Genomic DNA, 16,474 nt, shown 5'->3' on the forward strand with positions numbered 1-16,474 from the left:
CAACTCCTATTCTCACGTTTGCAGAACTGTGTCTTTTTGATACCTTCTTCCCTGGGGGGGACTGTCAGTAAATACGATTGAATGAGGTCACTTAACTTCTCTGGGCCTCAGTTTCCTGCAACATGGATTGAGTCCAACCTGATGATCTTGTATCTACTCCAGCGCTTAGTTAGAGAACCTGGCACGTAGTAAGTGTTTAACAAATACCAACCCCCACCGCCCTCCCCCGCAAAAAAAACCAAAAAACAAAAAGCCCACCCAAAAGTGCGGATGTGGTAGTTGAGGCATATAAAGTTGAGAGATTATATTATTTGCAACAGTAATCTTTTAAAGAGTAAGAATTCATCTTTTTGGTATTTGTTAAGCACTTATTATGTTCCAGGCACTGTACTAAGCACTGGGATAGATACAAGCTATTCAGATTGGACACAGTCCATGTCCCATATGGGACTCTCAAGTCTTAATCTCCATTTTACAGAGGAGATAACGGAGGCCCAGAGCAGTTAAATGACTTGCTCAAGGTCACACAGAAGACAAGCGGTGGAGCTGGGATTAGAACCCAGGTTCTTCAGATTCCCAGGCCTGGGCTTTATCCACTAAGCCATGCTATTTCTGATTCTACAGAGCTTAATTTATTTCTCAGGCATCATTGGTCCACACTGCTTCTCCATATAGTCTTCAGTAAGTGTGTTGGTTAATCTAGTTGATGCAAATCAAATTAATAGCAGATTGTAATGAAACTAAACGTTTTATGCATCAGAATCAATCAATCAATCATATTGAGCGCTTACTGTGTGCAGAGCACTGTACTAAGCCCTTGGGAAGTACAAGCTGGCAACATATAGAGATGGTCCCTACCCAACAGTGGGCTCACAGTCAGCTCCAGATAACAAGCACTTCTTTACTTCATTTCTGAGTTTAAGTGTAGAGTTATACTTAAGTAATGTTTTCTAGTGGGGGAAAAATAAAGACAGGGGAAATGTGAGCTGTAATGTTCAAATATACCCACCTTTGTTCTGTATAAATTAGGAATGGCATTTACCAAGCGCAGCGTGGCTTAGTGGAAAGAGCCCGGGCTTGGGAGTCGGAGGTTGTGGGTTCTAATTCCGGCTCCGCCACCTGTCAGCGATGTGACATCGAGCAAGTCACTTGATGTCTCTGTGCCTCAGTTCCCTCATCTGTAAAATGAGGATTAATAACTGTCCACATGGGACAACCTGATAAGACTGTATCTATACCAGTGCTTAGAACAGTGCTGGGCACATAGTAAGCACTTAACAAATACCATTATTATTATTATTTGCCACATACTGGTGTGGTTTCCAGGTCATCAGATCAGAGAGCGTCTGTCCCAGGAGACTCACCCATCTGTTTTATCCTTATTTTACAGATGAGGAGACTGAGGTCCAGAGAGGTTAAGAGTCTTGCCTAGGGCCACCCAGCAGGTCTGTGGCAAAGCTGGCTCTCCCAGGCTCTTCCCATTAGGCCAGGCTGCCTCCTCCATTACCGCACTGCCTTTATAGCTAGTGTTTTATTCAAGTGGTGACATCAGATTAAACAAGGTTTGATTGCATGATGGAAGAAGAAAGTCACATTTTAAACCGCTTTTAATATTTTTCATAACATTATTGCACTCTTGGGTGGAGGCGGTGAATTGTGGGGTCAGGGAAGAAGGTATCAAAAAGACACAGTTCTGCAAACGTGAGAATAGGAGTTGGGGAAGTGAAGGGCAAGGGGAAGGACGTTGGAAGCATCCTTGCTTTTTGCTTTCTTCAGACCGCTGTGGGTATGGTTTTTAGGGGGGACTGTCTGGCCTATCAATTTATAAAGTCCCTTGGGGTGGGTGTAGGGGAAAAACTCTTTTAGCGTGAGAAATCCCTCTTCTACTGTCCTTTCCACTAGCCTTACTGCGATGGTGGTATTGACGTGGTCCGTTATATTTATTCGTTCATGTCACTGTATAGATTGCATCGGTCGGAGACATTTCTATCAACGAAAACAATAAATGACACGTAGAGATAGAAGATGGAGTTGCTTGTCTTGCGTTATCAATCCATCCCCTGGGGTCTCTCAGCTTTCTGAAGGAACACTCTATCCATTTGGAAGTCATCAGTTCTCAGTTAAATATTTAACTCTGAGAGTCATTAGAATTGGGGAATGGGTTTTGGCCGTGGATTTTGAAATCGCAGAATCTAGCCAACTCGCACCTTTTTTGGTTTGCAAATCATTTTAAAGTACAGTTTCTGTCGCAACATTTAACTTACTGATATAGAAAGTGACTCCACCAATAGAGGCCACTGTGAAATAACTAGAGCTACTGTTTATTCTTTGACTGTTTTGTGAAAACCTGCCCCTAAAGAGAGAGAGTAAATGACAACTAATTGACATTGAAGTATTTTCAAGCATGGTTTCCTAGAGCTGCTGTTTATTCTTTGACTGTTTTGTGAAAACCTTCACCTAAAGAGAGAGACTAAATGACAACTAATTGACATTGAAGTATTTTCAAGCATGGTTTCCTGTCCGTAAGAGTAAATACTTATTAATTTTTTGTAGGGGGGACTTGTAGTGCGCTTTAATAATGATGGTGGGAAAGACAACATAATAATGACGCCGTCTGTCACGCGTATGTAGAGGCAGTTTTAAACAAAAAGCTCAGTCTCGCCTCTTTTTGAAAGAAGCAAGAATTCATTTTGCCCAAAGGCCAAACTTCTCTGGGTCTTAGGTAGCATCCTCCATCCGGGACAGTGCTCTACACATAGTAAACGCTCAATAAATACCTTAAATCCATTGATTAAAAGGGCTTTTTAGACTCATTTCACTCGCTCTTTTGAATCTTATTAGTCAGTAAGCGCTTAGTACAGTGCTCTGCACACAGTAAGCGCTCAATAAATGCGATTGAATGAATGAATGAATCTTTATACGACGATTACAGGAAAGGTTATCGTTGCCATTTTCCGTCAGTAGAGAAACTGGGACATACCCACATTCAGATTCTCTGAGGATGGGAGAGATCGAAGCGTGAAATGAGAAGGTCAACATTTAGGGGCCCGTTTTCTGGATGCTTTTACTCATTTGGGTGAGCAGTGCATTGCTAAGCAGGACTGCTTGTTCAGCCAGAAGTCAAAGTGTAACTTCTTCGTTTAAAAAACAAAATGGATTTTACTGTACCTCTGCCCCTAGGGCACATATAGAAATTGTCACAAGTCCTCCTTGTTTTTTCATCAAAATCACCTGTAAAAACTTTAAGCAAGTCTTTAAGATTGAACATTTTGGGGGATACCGGTATTTTCATCCTGTGTATAATCTTCAGATTTATGAGGAGAATATTTATGTCTGACCTTATAGAGTTCAGTTCTTATTAGGCCTTCAAAACAGTCAGCATGACCTACTGGCTAGAGCATGGGCCTGGTGTGAACTCAGAAGGACCTGAGTTCTCGTCCCGGCTCTGCCACTTGTCTGCTGTGTGACCTTGGGCAAGTCCCTTTACTTCTCTGGGCCTCACGACCTCATCTGTAAAATGGGGATGAAAACTATGAGCCCAGTGCGGGACAGGGACGGTGACCAACCTATATTAACTTGTACCCACCCCAGTGCTTAGTAGAGTGCCTAGCACATAGCGCTAAAGAAGTACCATCAAAAGTCCCCCTTTTGTAGTTCTCTTTGGAAGAGTTAAGGAGAAGCTAGATTTCAAAATGTCCTGCCTCAGGCCCAGGGATGAATTTCTGCACTACGGGAAAGGGGAAGGGGAAGCAGCGTGGCACAGTGGAAAGAGCACTGGCTTTGGAGTCAGAGGTCATGGGTTTGAATTTCAGCTCCGCCAACTGTCAGCTGTGTGACTTTGGGCAAGTCATTTAACTTCTCTGTGCCTCAGTTCCCTCATCTGTGAAATGGGGATTAAGATTGTGAGCCCCCCGTGGGACAACCTGATCACCTTGTAACCTCCCCAGCGCTTAGAACAGTGCTTTGCACTTAGTAAGTGCTTAATAAATGCCATCATCATCATTATTCTTATTATTAAAGGGCTGCCTTGACGCTGCGGGGAATGAGAGAAATGGGTGTTGGTGTGGGATGAAACTACAGGTCAGAAGGAGGCGGGCAAGCCAGTGCCACTGGAAAATACTCTCCTGGCACTTGTATAACCCTGGCAATGCAAAATGCCAATCCATCTGGTACATCAGTTATCCGTGACCCTAAAGGACCTTCTGGGGCCCCTTATCCTGAAACACCCCCATTTTAATAAGGGGAGAAATTAGATATAGGAGATCGGTAGAGAAGCAGCGTGGCTCAGTGGAAAGAGCACAGGCTTTGGAGTCAGAGGTCATGGGTTCAAATGCCGACTCCGCCACTTGTCAGCTGTGTGACTCTGGGCAAGTCACTTCACTTCTCTGGGCCTCAGTTCCCTCATCTGGAAAATGGGGATTAAGACTGTGAGCCCCCAGTGGGACAACCTGATCACCTTGTAACCTCCCCAGTGCTTTGCACATAGTAAGCGCTTAATAAATGCCATCATCATTATTATTACCCATCTTACCTCCTTCCCTTCCCCACAGCACCTGTATATATGTATATATGTTTGTACCTATTTATTACTCTTTATTTATTTATTTATTTTATTTGTACATATCTATTCTATTTATTTTATTTTGTTAGTATGTTTGGTTTTGTTCTCTGTCTCCCCCTTTTAGACTGTGAGCCCACTGTTGGGTAGGGACTGTCTCTATATGTTGCCAATTTGTACTTCCCAAGCGCTTAGTACAGTGCTCTGCACATAGTAAGCGCTCAATAAATACGATTGATGATGATGATGATGATGATGATTATTATCGGTAGATCTGTCCAAGGCTATACTACAAATCTTCAAGAGGGTTAGAAGTTAGGTTGGGGTAAAACGCCTGTCCTGTTATGTTGTGCCATAGTGCATATTTTCTTCCTCATTTCTGAAGGTTTTTTCCCCCCTTCCCATAAAGTTGCTCCTTTTTTTTCTCTCCAGAATGAAATGTCATTGTTTCTGGCCATCCGTTTTCTTTCTGTTGGTTTAGCGAGTTTTAGGAGTATTTCTGGATGTTGTTGGGGAAAATGAGGTCTGGTTTGGAAGTATCTTGGGACTACTGGATATCTATTGATTGGGGCATTTATGCTCAGTGAGCTGTGTTTAACAGCCCTTTGCATGGCTGTAGCTGAAATTGGAAGAAATAGTTTTGCCATTTATTGGAAAATCCATCCGAGTTTATATCTTCAGGCCCTCTTGATGTCCAACTTCTATCATCTGTCTAAATTCTCCGTTTCCTGTATCTCCCACTCTTATATTTGAAGGCTCATTATTTTCCCATTATAAGTTTCCAATATTCTTAAGCAATTCTCTTTTATAAAACTTTGCAAATCTGTAGCTGCAGAGCTGGAATGTCAATCACTCTGTACAGTTGGAGTTCTGCTTCATTTCCTGACTCGATTTTCAATGGATTTTTCGTACTGCCGTGCCTTCGTCCGAGCCTCCAAAAACACTTAATTTTAGTGCCTTCGCTTGTCGCTTAAAAAATGGGGAAGATGCTACCTTGTCACTAGAGGCTGATGGAGAAGTGCTTGAGAGCTCCAGAGCAAAAACCATAAAGTCACAGAACAGTGCCCCATCATTTTGTTATGTGCTGGGCTTGAAAGACTAACTGGAAACTGTAATAATCATAGTAGTATTAAGCGCTTATTATGTGCCAGGAATCAATCAATCAATCAATCGTATTTATTGAGCGCTTACTATGTGCAGAGCACTGTACTAAGCGCTTGGGAAGTACAAATTGGCAACACATAGAGACAGTCCCTACCCAACAGTGGGCTCACAGTCTAAAAGGGGGAGACAGAGAACAAAACCAAACATACCAACAAAATAAAATAAATAGGATAGAAATGTACAAGTAAAATAAATAAATAAATAGAGTAATAATAAAAAAGTAATAACTGTACTAAGCGCCGGGGAGGATACCCATACCATTTGTGTTGGATATATTCCCTGTCCCACGAGGGGCTCCCGGTCTTAATCCCCATTTTCCAGGTGAGGCCCAGAGAAGTGAAGTGACTTATCCAAGGTCTCGCAGCAGAAAAGTGGTAGAGCCGGGATTAGAAACCGGGCCCTTCTGATTCCCAGGCCCGTGCTCTGACCACTAAGTCACGCTGCTCCTCAGCTGCTTCTGAAACCATGTTACTAGCACCCACTGTGCTCTCACCCTCACAGGCTTGTAATTGAGCTGTCCCACACCATCTTCAAAACCCTTCTGATTTCCATTCATTCAGTCGTATTTATTGAGCGCTTACTGTGTGCAGAGCACAGTACCAAGCGCTTGGGAAGTACAAGTCGGCAACATATAGAGACGGCCCCTACCCCACAACGGGCTCACGCTCTAGAAGGGGGAGACGGACAACAAAACAAAACACGTGGACTGGTATCAAGTCATCAGAACGAAAAGAATTAAAGCTAAATGCACATTATAAACAAAATAAATAGAATAGTAAATATGTACGAGTAAAACAGTAATAAATCTGCACAAACATATATACAGGTGCTGTGGGGAGGGGATGGAGGTAGGGCGGGGGGGATGGGGAGGAGGAGAGGAAAAAGGGGGCTCAGTTTGGGAAGGCCTCTTGGAGGAGGTGAGCTCTCAGTAGGGCTTTGAAGGGAGGACGAGAGCTTAAGCCCACTGTTGGGTAGGGACTGTCTCTATATGTTGCCAATTTGTACTTCCCAAGCGCTTAGTACAGTGCTCTGCACATAATAAGCGCTCAATAAATACGATTGATGATGATGATGAGACCTAGCTTGGCGGATGTGCGGAGGGAGGGCGGTCAGATCAGCATGGTTCTAGAAAGTTAGGAGTGTTGGAGGGCCTTGCCGAGCTGGTCTGGGAAGACTGCCCGGAGGAGGTGATAGCCGTGTGATGTTCATGCTGGAGGGAGAAGAAGCAAACAGTCCAGTCTGAGAGAGACAGAGGAGGGAGTCCTTACTGGTTGGAATAGCGTGTGAGATGTTGTGATATCTTATCTCCCCCGGGAGACTTTTCCCAGTCAATTTTTCTCTCCTCCAGTTTTAAATCCCTTCAGCTCCCATATAATAGTAATAATAATAATGATGGCATTTGTTAAGCGCTTACTATGTGCAAAGCACTGTTCTAAGCGCTGGGGGGATATAACATGATCAGGTTGTCCCACGTGGGGCTCACAGTCAATCCCCATTTACAGATGAGGTAACTGAGGCTCGGAGAAGTTAAGTGACTTGCCCAAGGTCACACAGCAGACATGTGGCGGAGCCGGTATTCGAACCCGTGACCTCTGACTCCAAAGCCCGTGCTCTTTCCACCGAGCCACGCTGCTTCCCATCCCAATACTGTACTCGAATCATGCACCTAAGTCCCGACAACCTGCCTATAACGCTAATCAACGTGTCGCACTACTTTAGCCCTCCCATAAAGTAGCCCTTTTCTTCCTCCCATCGGTGGTTTATCAGCTGTGTGACTTTGGGCAAGTCACTTGACTTCTCTGTGCCTTAGTTACCTCATCTGTAAAATGGGGATTAAGACTGTGAGCCCCCCGTGGGACAACCTGATCACCTTGTAACCTCCCCAGTGCTTAGAACAGTGCTTTGCACATAGTAGGCGCTTAATAAATGCCATTACTATTATTATTATTATTCATTCATTCATTCATTCATTCTATTGTATTTATTGAGCACTCACTGTGTGCAGAGCACTGTACTAAGCGCTTGGGAAGTACAAGTTGGCAGCATCTAGAGACGGTCCCTAACCAACAGTGGGCTTACAGTCTAGAAGGGGGAGACAGAGAACAAAACAAAACATATTAACAGAATAAAATAAATAGAATAAATATGTGCAAGTAAAATAAATAAATGGAGAAATAAATAGAGAGTAATAATAATTATTATTATATATTGAGCTTTATAGTCCCCTGGACTGTAACCTCCTTGTCAGGGAACATGTTTACCAAGTTGTTTGTACTGTCCGGAGCACTTAGTACAGCTCTGTGCACACAGTAAGTTCTCCATAAATACCAACTGATTGGTTGAATACTTCCTGTGTGCAGAGCGCTGTACTAAGGGGGAAGCAGCGTGGCTCAGTGGAAAGAGCCCGGGCTTTGGAGCCAGAGGTCATGGGTTCAAATCCCGGCTCCGCCACTTGTCAGCTGGGTGACTTTGGGCAAGTCACCTCACTTCTCTGGGCCTCAGTTCCCTCATCTGTCATATGGGGATGAAGACTGGGAGCCCCCCGTGGGACAGCCTGATCACCTTGTAAACTCCTGAGCGCTTAGAACAGTGCTTTGCACATAGTAAGCGCTTAATAAATGCCATCATTCTTCTTCTACTAAGTACCCGGGAGAGTACAGTGTAACAGAGCTGATAGGCACATTCCCTGCCCATTGTCTGAAGATCCCGGAGAGTCGTTTGGATGTGTGGAAATAGACTTTTCGGACATTTTGCTGTCAAAGGGTACACCCAGTTCTCCCGGAATCCTTGCAAAATCCCCCGTTCAGAAGACCTCACTGAATTCTCCACAATCAATCAATCAATCAATGGTATTTATTGAGCGCTTATTGTGTTTTGTCACTGCTCCCAGGCGCACAGCTGTTTTCTCCAACACATCATCAGGCTGCTCAGCCATCAGGAGTCACCACCAAAACTTGTAAAAACCCACATTTGGGCAGGACTGAGAATATTCTGTTAGGGCCGAGCAGACTGTACTATCAATCAATCAATCAATCAATCGTATTTATTGAGCGCTTACTGGCTGCAAGCACTGTACTAAGCGCTTGGGAAGTACAAGTTGGGAACATATAGAGATGGTCTCTACCCAACAGTGGGCTCACAGTCTAGAAGACTATTCAGTACTGTCCTTAGCCCTTAGGACTTTCTGTTTTAGTAACATGAAACACCGACTGCCCACGTCTCAACAACTTGCAGGTTTCTGGAAAAGTTTCTCTAAAGCATCTGGTGAGTCGAAAGCACCGTCTGTGGAAAGCCTGGATTTTCGCATGTTTCTGCATAGCGTGAAAAGAAAGCTCTGAATTATCTGGATAGATTTGAGAGGCCGAGGGAGAGGAGGGTTATGGCCTTAGATTGGTTTGTCACAAAAAGGAAAACGCTTTATGGTTAATGAAGAGAACATTTATTGATCTCACAGCCAGAATGTCGCCTCGCAGATCGATACAGTCCAGTGGCGTTGGGTGCATTTTTTTCTGAGAGTCAAGGTCTTGAAAGTCTTCCCTGGGGCCGACGTGAAGTCTCTTCCTTCTCCTGGCTTGTGAGGCAACCTCATTCGGCAATCTTTTTTACGAGCACCTGGAATTCATCAAAACTGACCTCTCCGTCTCCGTTTTTGTCCAGTTCTTGGAATAAGGCATCTAGAGTGGCCGGGCCCTGTTTTTTTATTATTATTGTTGTTGTTATTTTTAGGGAAAACGAGATAGAGGAGGAAAGTCAGTTGCTGCCACGGAGTCTTCCCGGAAGCACACCAGGGAGGGCCTCCCCACCCCGTTCCCAGAAAGGCCTGTTTGCATCATCAGTTTGAGACACAAAAATCCATCCGAGTTTGTATGGAGCTAAGAAATGCGGGAGAGTCGAATCAGCAGTTGGGACGCAGGCTCCATCCCACAGCAGGCATACTTCCCAAGCGCTTAGTACAGTGCTCTGCACATAGTAAGCGCTCAATAAATACGATTGATGATGATGATACGCCACAGCTGCATCCTGGCTGTGGCTAGTCTCTGTTTCGCCATAGCCATGCTGATGGCATCGCTTTTTAGGGTGGCAAGACTGCAGCGCCTCTCTTCCCCCTCCCGCTGACCTCAAGACCGTGCTCCTGCTGACGCCCCACGACATCTGGGACGCTGGGGCGTCTTTATTAGGTACCGCTGATGGTCAGTCAGTCGTATTTATTGAGTGCTTAATGTGTGCAGAGCACTGTACTAAACACTTGCGAGAGCACAGCATGGCAGACGCATTCCCTGCCCACAACGATCCTCCAGTCTATCCGGAGCTGACGGGCTGTAATGACTGTGGTACTCGTTAAGCACGTACTGTGCGGTCCCCCATGGGGCTCACAGTCTAAGTAGGAGGGAGAACAGGTACTGAATGCTCATTTTGCCGACGAGGGAACTGAGGCACGGAGAAGTGAACCGACTTGGTGGCAGGCTATGCTAAGCGCTGGGCTAGTTACAAGGTAATCGACTTTTGAACTGTGAGCCCACTGTTGGTTAGGGACAGTCTCTATATGTTGCCAATTTGTACTTCCCAAGCGCTTAGTACAGGGCTCTGCACACAGTAAGTGCTCAATAAATACGATTGATGATGATAATCGAGTCAGACACAGTTTCTGTCCAACGTGGGCCTCGCGTTTCAAGAGGGAGCGATAACAGGTACTTAGTCCTTGTTTTACAGAGGAGGAAGCCAAAGCCCGGAACAGGTAAGTGATTTGCCCAAGGTCACACAGCAGGTGGGGGACGCGGCCGAGATTAGAACCCAGGTCCCCCGGCTCCGAGGCCCATGCTCTTTCCGCCACCACGCAAATAAGGAGCAATTGCCGGCAGGGTTGTGTTACTAAAATTGGAATTGTTCCGACATCGTCGAAGTGGCCAATACTGGAATTCTAGTTTATCGATCTGTAGTATTTATTGAGTACCTGCCGAGTCTTGGGTACTGCAATAAGTGCCTGGGAGAATTCAATGGGGTAAGACTATCTTGGCTATCTTGTATCCACCTCAAGCGTAATGTGGTGCTCGGCTAATGGCACAGTGCTTCATTTACAGTAAGTGCTTAATTAATCTAGACTGTGAGCCCACTGTTGGGTAGGGACCATCTCTATGTGTTGCCGACTTGTACTTCCCAAGCGCTTAGTACAGTGCTCTGCACCTAGTAAGTGCTCAATAAATGTGATTGAATGAAATGAATGAATAAATACCACTGTAATTGGTAACATATTATTTTGAGGTCTCCGCTGCAAGGAGCAAATAAAGCAATATATAATCTAATAGAAGCAGCATGGCATAGTGGAAAGAGCATGGGCTTGGGAATCAGAGATCGTGGGTTCTAATCCCGGCCCCGCCACTTACCAGCTGTGTGACTTGGGCAAGTCACTTCACTTCTTTGGGCCTCAGTTACTTCGTCTGTAAAATGGGGATTCAGAGTGTGAGCCCCACATGGGACAATCTGATTACCCTGTATCTGCCCCAGCACTTAGAACAGTGCTTGGCACATAGTAAGCGCTTAGCAAATACCATCATTATTATTATTATTGGAGTTTTCCAACCTGGTTGGCAGAATCCTCTGACTATTTAGAGTGGCTTTAGGCCTAGCTTCAGAAATGAAGAGTGAATGTCAGCTATGTAAGACGAAGTCTTATATACCAAGCGGTAGGCGTGCCAACTCCTATCGTGGGAATTACAGTAACTGTTGTCACCTAGGACTTAAATTGAGAAATCCCTGGCCTGACGGCCTTTTCCTTTGGAGGAAGATTATTAGCTTGTAAGCCACATTTGAATTCGACTAGGAAAATGGAGAAAGAAATGTCAGGTACCAAGTGTGATTCGAGTACGAGAGCATTTAGTTTGGGGCCATGTGCTTAGTATTATTAGGATCCCGGATCTCTTATCAATCAATCAATCAATCATATTTATTGAGCACTTACTGTGTACAGAGCACTGTACTAAGCGCTTGGAAAGTACAAGTTGGCAACATGTACAGACAGTCCCTACCCAACAGTGGGCTCACAGTCTAGAAGGGGGAGACAGAGAACAAAACCAAACATATTAACAAAATAAAATAAATAGAATAGATATGTACAAGTAAAATAAATAAATAAATAGACTAATAAATATGTACAAACATATATACATGTTTACAGGTGCTGTGGGGAAGGGAAGGAGGTAAGACAGGGGGACGAGGGGGAGTCAGGAAACCCTTGCCCCTGGGGCCAAAGGTGGTGGAAAGCGGAGCCGGCTTAGTCCCGTATTCTGAAAGCTGGAAGTCTAAACGAGGCCCGTCGTCCGTGTGTGGTCGGAGTCATTGGGAACTGGGAGTGGAGGGGGAGTGGTGGGGGGGACATATATCCCTGTCACCTGAGGATGTGAGAAGATTTCCCCGCGTCTCCACAGATCTGAGGCAGTGGCAGACGCCAGGGCCAGTCTCCTCCACTCCCCCAAACCCAGCAGGGTAGGGATTAGTGGACAAGGGGGAAGACTGAAAGAGGCCAGAATGGTGGAGGTGGGCCGGGACCCATTGGGTCTCTGAGAAGCTTTGGTCTCCACCCTCATTCTGACCCATTTAAATGCTATTAAAAGCAATGGCCAAATAATAATGATGGCATTTATTAAGTGCTTACTATGTGCAAAGCACTGTTTTAAGAGCTGGGGAGGTTACAAGGTGATCAGGTTGTCCCACGGGGGGCTCACAGTCAATCCTCATTTTACAGATGAGGTAACTGAGGCCCAGAGACGTTAAGTGACTTGCCCAAAGTCACACAGCTGACAACTGGTGGAGCTGGGATTTGAACCCATGAACTCTGACTCCAAAGCCCGGGCTCTTTCGAGTGAGCCATGCTGCTTCTCTAGGACTTGGACAAGTCACGTAAATTCCCTGTGCCTCAGTTTCCTCAACTCTAAAATGAATAGCCAATACCTGTTCTTCCTCCCACTTAGACTGTGAGCCCAGGAGCTGTGTCCATCCTGGCTATATCGTACCTACCCCAGCATTTAGTAATAATAATGATAATAATAATAATGATGATGATGGCATTTATTAAGCGCTTACTATGTGCAAAGCCCTGGGGAGGGTACAAGGTGATCAGGTTGTCCCACGGGGGGCTCACAGTCTTAATCCCCATTTTACAGATGAGGTAACTGAGGCACAGAGAAGTTAAGTGACTTGCCCAGTGTCACACAGTTGACAATTGACGGAGCTGGGATTTGAATCCATGACCTCTGACTCCAGAGCCCGGGGTTTTTCCATTGAGCCAAGCTGCTTCCCAGTGCTTGGCGCGCAGTAAGCACTTAACAAATAGCATCATCATTCTGGGCATGTGTACTAAGGGGCAGGAAAGTACGGCTGGTTTGAAAACGAGGCTTCCAAAAGATTAACTGCAGTAGTACTTGGAGATTTTCCTTCATTCGTGAGCGAAATTAGCAACATGTCTTTGTGGATTGTGCCAGTTGCTTTCTTCATTAATGCTGGCAATTAACTCTTTTCCCTTAAAAAAAAAAAAGCGTCTTTTGTCCGTCTACTTTCAAGAACTTGTTTCCTGGCCACATTAGTCTTTTAAAACTGGGTCTCTCCAGCTAGCACTTTAACCCCGAGGCAGCCGCAGAGCTAGTCCTGGGAGTTTAAAAAGAAAAGTCCGCCTCATTCGCGGGAGGGAATTTAATGGGAGAAGGGATAAGCGCCTCGCCTCCTCCTCCCCACTCTATCCAGTAAGATAGGCAGCAAGAAGGTTTCTGGATGAAACATTAAGAGAAGCAGTGTGGCTTAGTGGAAAGAGCATGGACGTAGGTCAGAGGACCTGGGTTCTAATCCTGAGTCTGCCACCAAGTCGGTTCACTTCTCCATGCCTCAGTTCCCTCTTTCTGAGCCCTCTCTTTCCTCTTCCCCTCGTCCCCCTCTCCATCCCCCACATCTTACCTCCTTCCCTTCCCCACAGCACCTGTATATATGTATATATGTTAGTACATATTTATTACTCTTTATTTATTTTACTTGTACATATCTATTCTATTTATTTTATTTTGTTAATATGTTTGGTTTTGTTCTCTGTCTCCCCCTTTCTAGACTGTGAGCCCACTGTTGGGTAGGGGCCGTCTCTATATGTTGCCAACTCATACTTCCCAAGAGCTTAGTACAGTGCTCTGCACACTGTAAGTGCTCAATAAATACAACTGATTGATTGATTGATTCCCTCATCGGCAAAATGAGCCTTCAGTACCTGTTCTCCCTCCTACTTAGACTGTGAGTCCCATGTGGGACCTGACCATCTTTCATCTACCCAGCGTTTAGTACAGTGCTTGGCACATAGCAAGCGCTTAACAAATATTATTATTAGTAGCAGTAGTAGTATCATTATTATCAGAGAAGCAGCGTGGCTCAGTGGAAAGAGCCCGGGCTTTGGAGTCAGAGGTCATGGGTTCAAATCCTGGCTCCGCCACTTGTCAGCTGTGTGACTTTGGGCAAGTCACTTCACTTCTCTGTGCCTCAGTTACCTCATCTGTAAAATGGGGATGAAGACTGTGAGCCCCCTTTGGGACAACCTGTTCACCTTGTAACCTCCCCAGCGCTTAGAACAGTGTTTTGCACATAGTAAGCGCTTAATAAATGCTATTATTAATAATAATAAAAGGAGAGCAAACCCCAAGCCATAGAAATTTCTTTGGCAGGTATCGTGGAAGGGAGGGGCTGAAGTGACTATTCCTTTACGAGGGGAAGATTTTTAAATAAAATAAATGGGAAATGAAAATTGGAAAACCTATCATGTGCCTTTTCAGGTACTTTGGGCAATTACCTGTACAGATTCCCACAATGATATATTAAGGCAGGAGAAAATTAGCCATTTCCAGGCCATTGCCGGAAGCTATCTCCTTTACAACAGGCCCTTTGGAAAAGTCAGCGGGCCGGTGTGTGGCGGCCAGAACGAGAAGGTCACCTAGTCCCAACCACAGACAGTTTCCCTCCAGGAGGACACGCTACCAGAAAGGCAGCCCCTAATAGCGATGCGTCTCTACCGGACTAGCATTTAGCAAGCCAGAGCCTGCTGAAAGAATCAGCCAGCTTGGGGACATTGAGCTGTTGTGCTTGGCCTCATCACCTCCCCCCTGCCCACTCAGGAGCAAAACCTCTTGACTATAAGGGCACTTGAGCTATACCGTCGTGGACACGCTCCTCCATCTCACCCCTTTTCCCTCAATCCCACCTCTCCGACTCTCCTACCCGTCACGGGGAAAGACAGGATGGGGTTGAGGGCAGAGGCGAGGCTCACCTTTAATAATTGGGGAAATTCAGCCTGTATCAACAGTTTAAACTCCTCTTTGCAGAGCTGGTCAGGATCCCCCTCCTTGGCCGCGTATTTCTCAAAGATCCGCTTGAGTTCCTCGGGGGATTTTTTAATTCCACTCATGTTTAGGCTCCTGAAAATTGAAGGCAGGGTATTCATTAAAAAGGCTCCCTAAACCCCCCGGGGATGGCATTCCCGAAGTTCTCTTTTCGGCGCCTGTCCCCGGAGGAGTGGGGATTCTGCAGCTGGGAAAGGGGCGTCGGTGATTGCTTTTGCTCCAGACCGCCGACTTGACGGTGTCCGTCACGGTGCCGTCGGAAATGAGTTACCCGCCGTGATCACCCGCGGCGAATATAACTCACCTTCTGGGGCAGCGCTTTTAAAAATGTCCAAGATGTGTGTTGGATTGAGTCCCTGAGGACGGCATTTCCAGGTCAGAGGTGATAACAACAAATCGGTCATACTTACTCTTAAAGCTTAGGAAAGACAAACCAATCTTGACTGCATAGTGGAGGGGATTCCATTGTTAAAAGAAGAGCTGGCAACTCTATGAGAAATGAAGAGTTTTAGATAGTAACGGGCCGAAATCGGACGTACCTGGTTGTCCGGCGGAATAACTGTTAGATGAGAGACATAGGAGTGGTGGACCCCGAGGAGGATCAGGTGACTTTTATAGTATTTACAGACAGGCGCACCGCCCTGATTATGAAATTTTCCTTTTCCCTAGCATTCAAAGGTAAATAATTAATGATTTTTTGGGAAATACAAACCCAAGATCTGTGTGAACCTAAGGAGATAGTATATATTCAAGGGCAGTATGCAATCTGGTCTGGCCCCAGCTTATTGCTTAATGATTCAGAGTCTTAAGACTAAGTTTTCTTCCTGCTGAAATTGGGCACTTTACACACAACAATAGTATGGAAATTTGGGCTTCGCATTTAGCCCAAATTAGGCGTTCGTTGGAGGCCGTTGCATCCTTTTCCTGTGATTTAATGAGCCAAGGCAGTGATAAGAAGTGGGATATTAGACACCAAGTCATTTTATTATGCACAGGTTTAGGGCAGGGATGAAGTTGGGGGGAAAACTCCAGGAACTGGAGCTGAAGGGAATTAGGCTAGAGTAATCATCTGAGTCTTGAAGGGTATCGGACCTGTAGAAGAACAAGAACACTGTAAGTTCCAGCACTTGGACTTTGGGAAACAGAAGTCAAAGGCAACTTTTTGTATGCTGTTTTGGATGGGGGAATTTGATGATTCTCTGGTGAGAAGGTCCCCGCCTAAGGGAAAAGAGCATGGGACTGAAAGCCAGGAGATCCTGGTTAAAAATCCCAGTTCTGCCACAGGCCTACTGTGTTTACCTTGAGTAAGTCACTTAACCTCTCTGGGCCTCTTTTTCTTCCTCGGTAAAATAAGGATAAGATAGATGGTGAGTATCGGGGTGGGGCAGAG

General features: G+C 45.4%; 1 protein-coding gene across 1 annotated transcript; it reads right to left on the reverse strand.

Moving 5' to 3' along the window:
* Positions 1 to 9,182: 9,182 nt before the first annotated feature.
* Positions 9,183 to 15,661, reverse strand: S100G (S100 calcium binding protein G). The gene is made up of 3 exons (XM_038757526.1): positions 15,624 to 15,661; positions 15,012 to 15,159; positions 9,183 to 9,412 (listed from the first exon to the last, which is right to left on the reverse strand). The coding sequence occupies exons 2-3, from the start codon at positions 15,147 to 15,149 to the stop codon at positions 9,308 to 9,310; spliced, it is 243 nt and encodes an 80-aa protein (XP_038613454.1). The 5' UTR covers positions 15,150 to 15,159; positions 15,624 to 15,661; the 3' UTR covers positions 9,183 to 9,307.
* Positions 15,662 to 16,474: the final 813 nt, after the last annotated feature.

This window comes from Tachyglossus aculeatus, chromosome 15 (genome assembly GCF_015852505.1).
Source record: "Tachyglossus aculeatus isolate mTacAcu1 chromosome 15, mTacAcu1.pri, whole genome shotgun sequence".
Taxonomy (NCBI): Eukaryota; Metazoa; Chordata; class Mammalia; order Monotremata; family Tachyglossidae; genus Tachyglossus; species Tachyglossus aculeatus.

Bases quoted from the DNA above. Each gene is read 5' to 3' on its own strand.
- S100G (XM_038757526.1), bottom strand. From the start codon at position 15,149: ATGAGTGGAATTAAAAAATCCCCCGAGGAACTCAAGCGGATCTTTGAG. The intron at 9,413-15,011 runs GTGAGCCTCGCC...ATAAAAAAACAG, and splicing joins AATTTCCCCAATTATTAAAG to GGCCCGGCCACTCTAGATGC.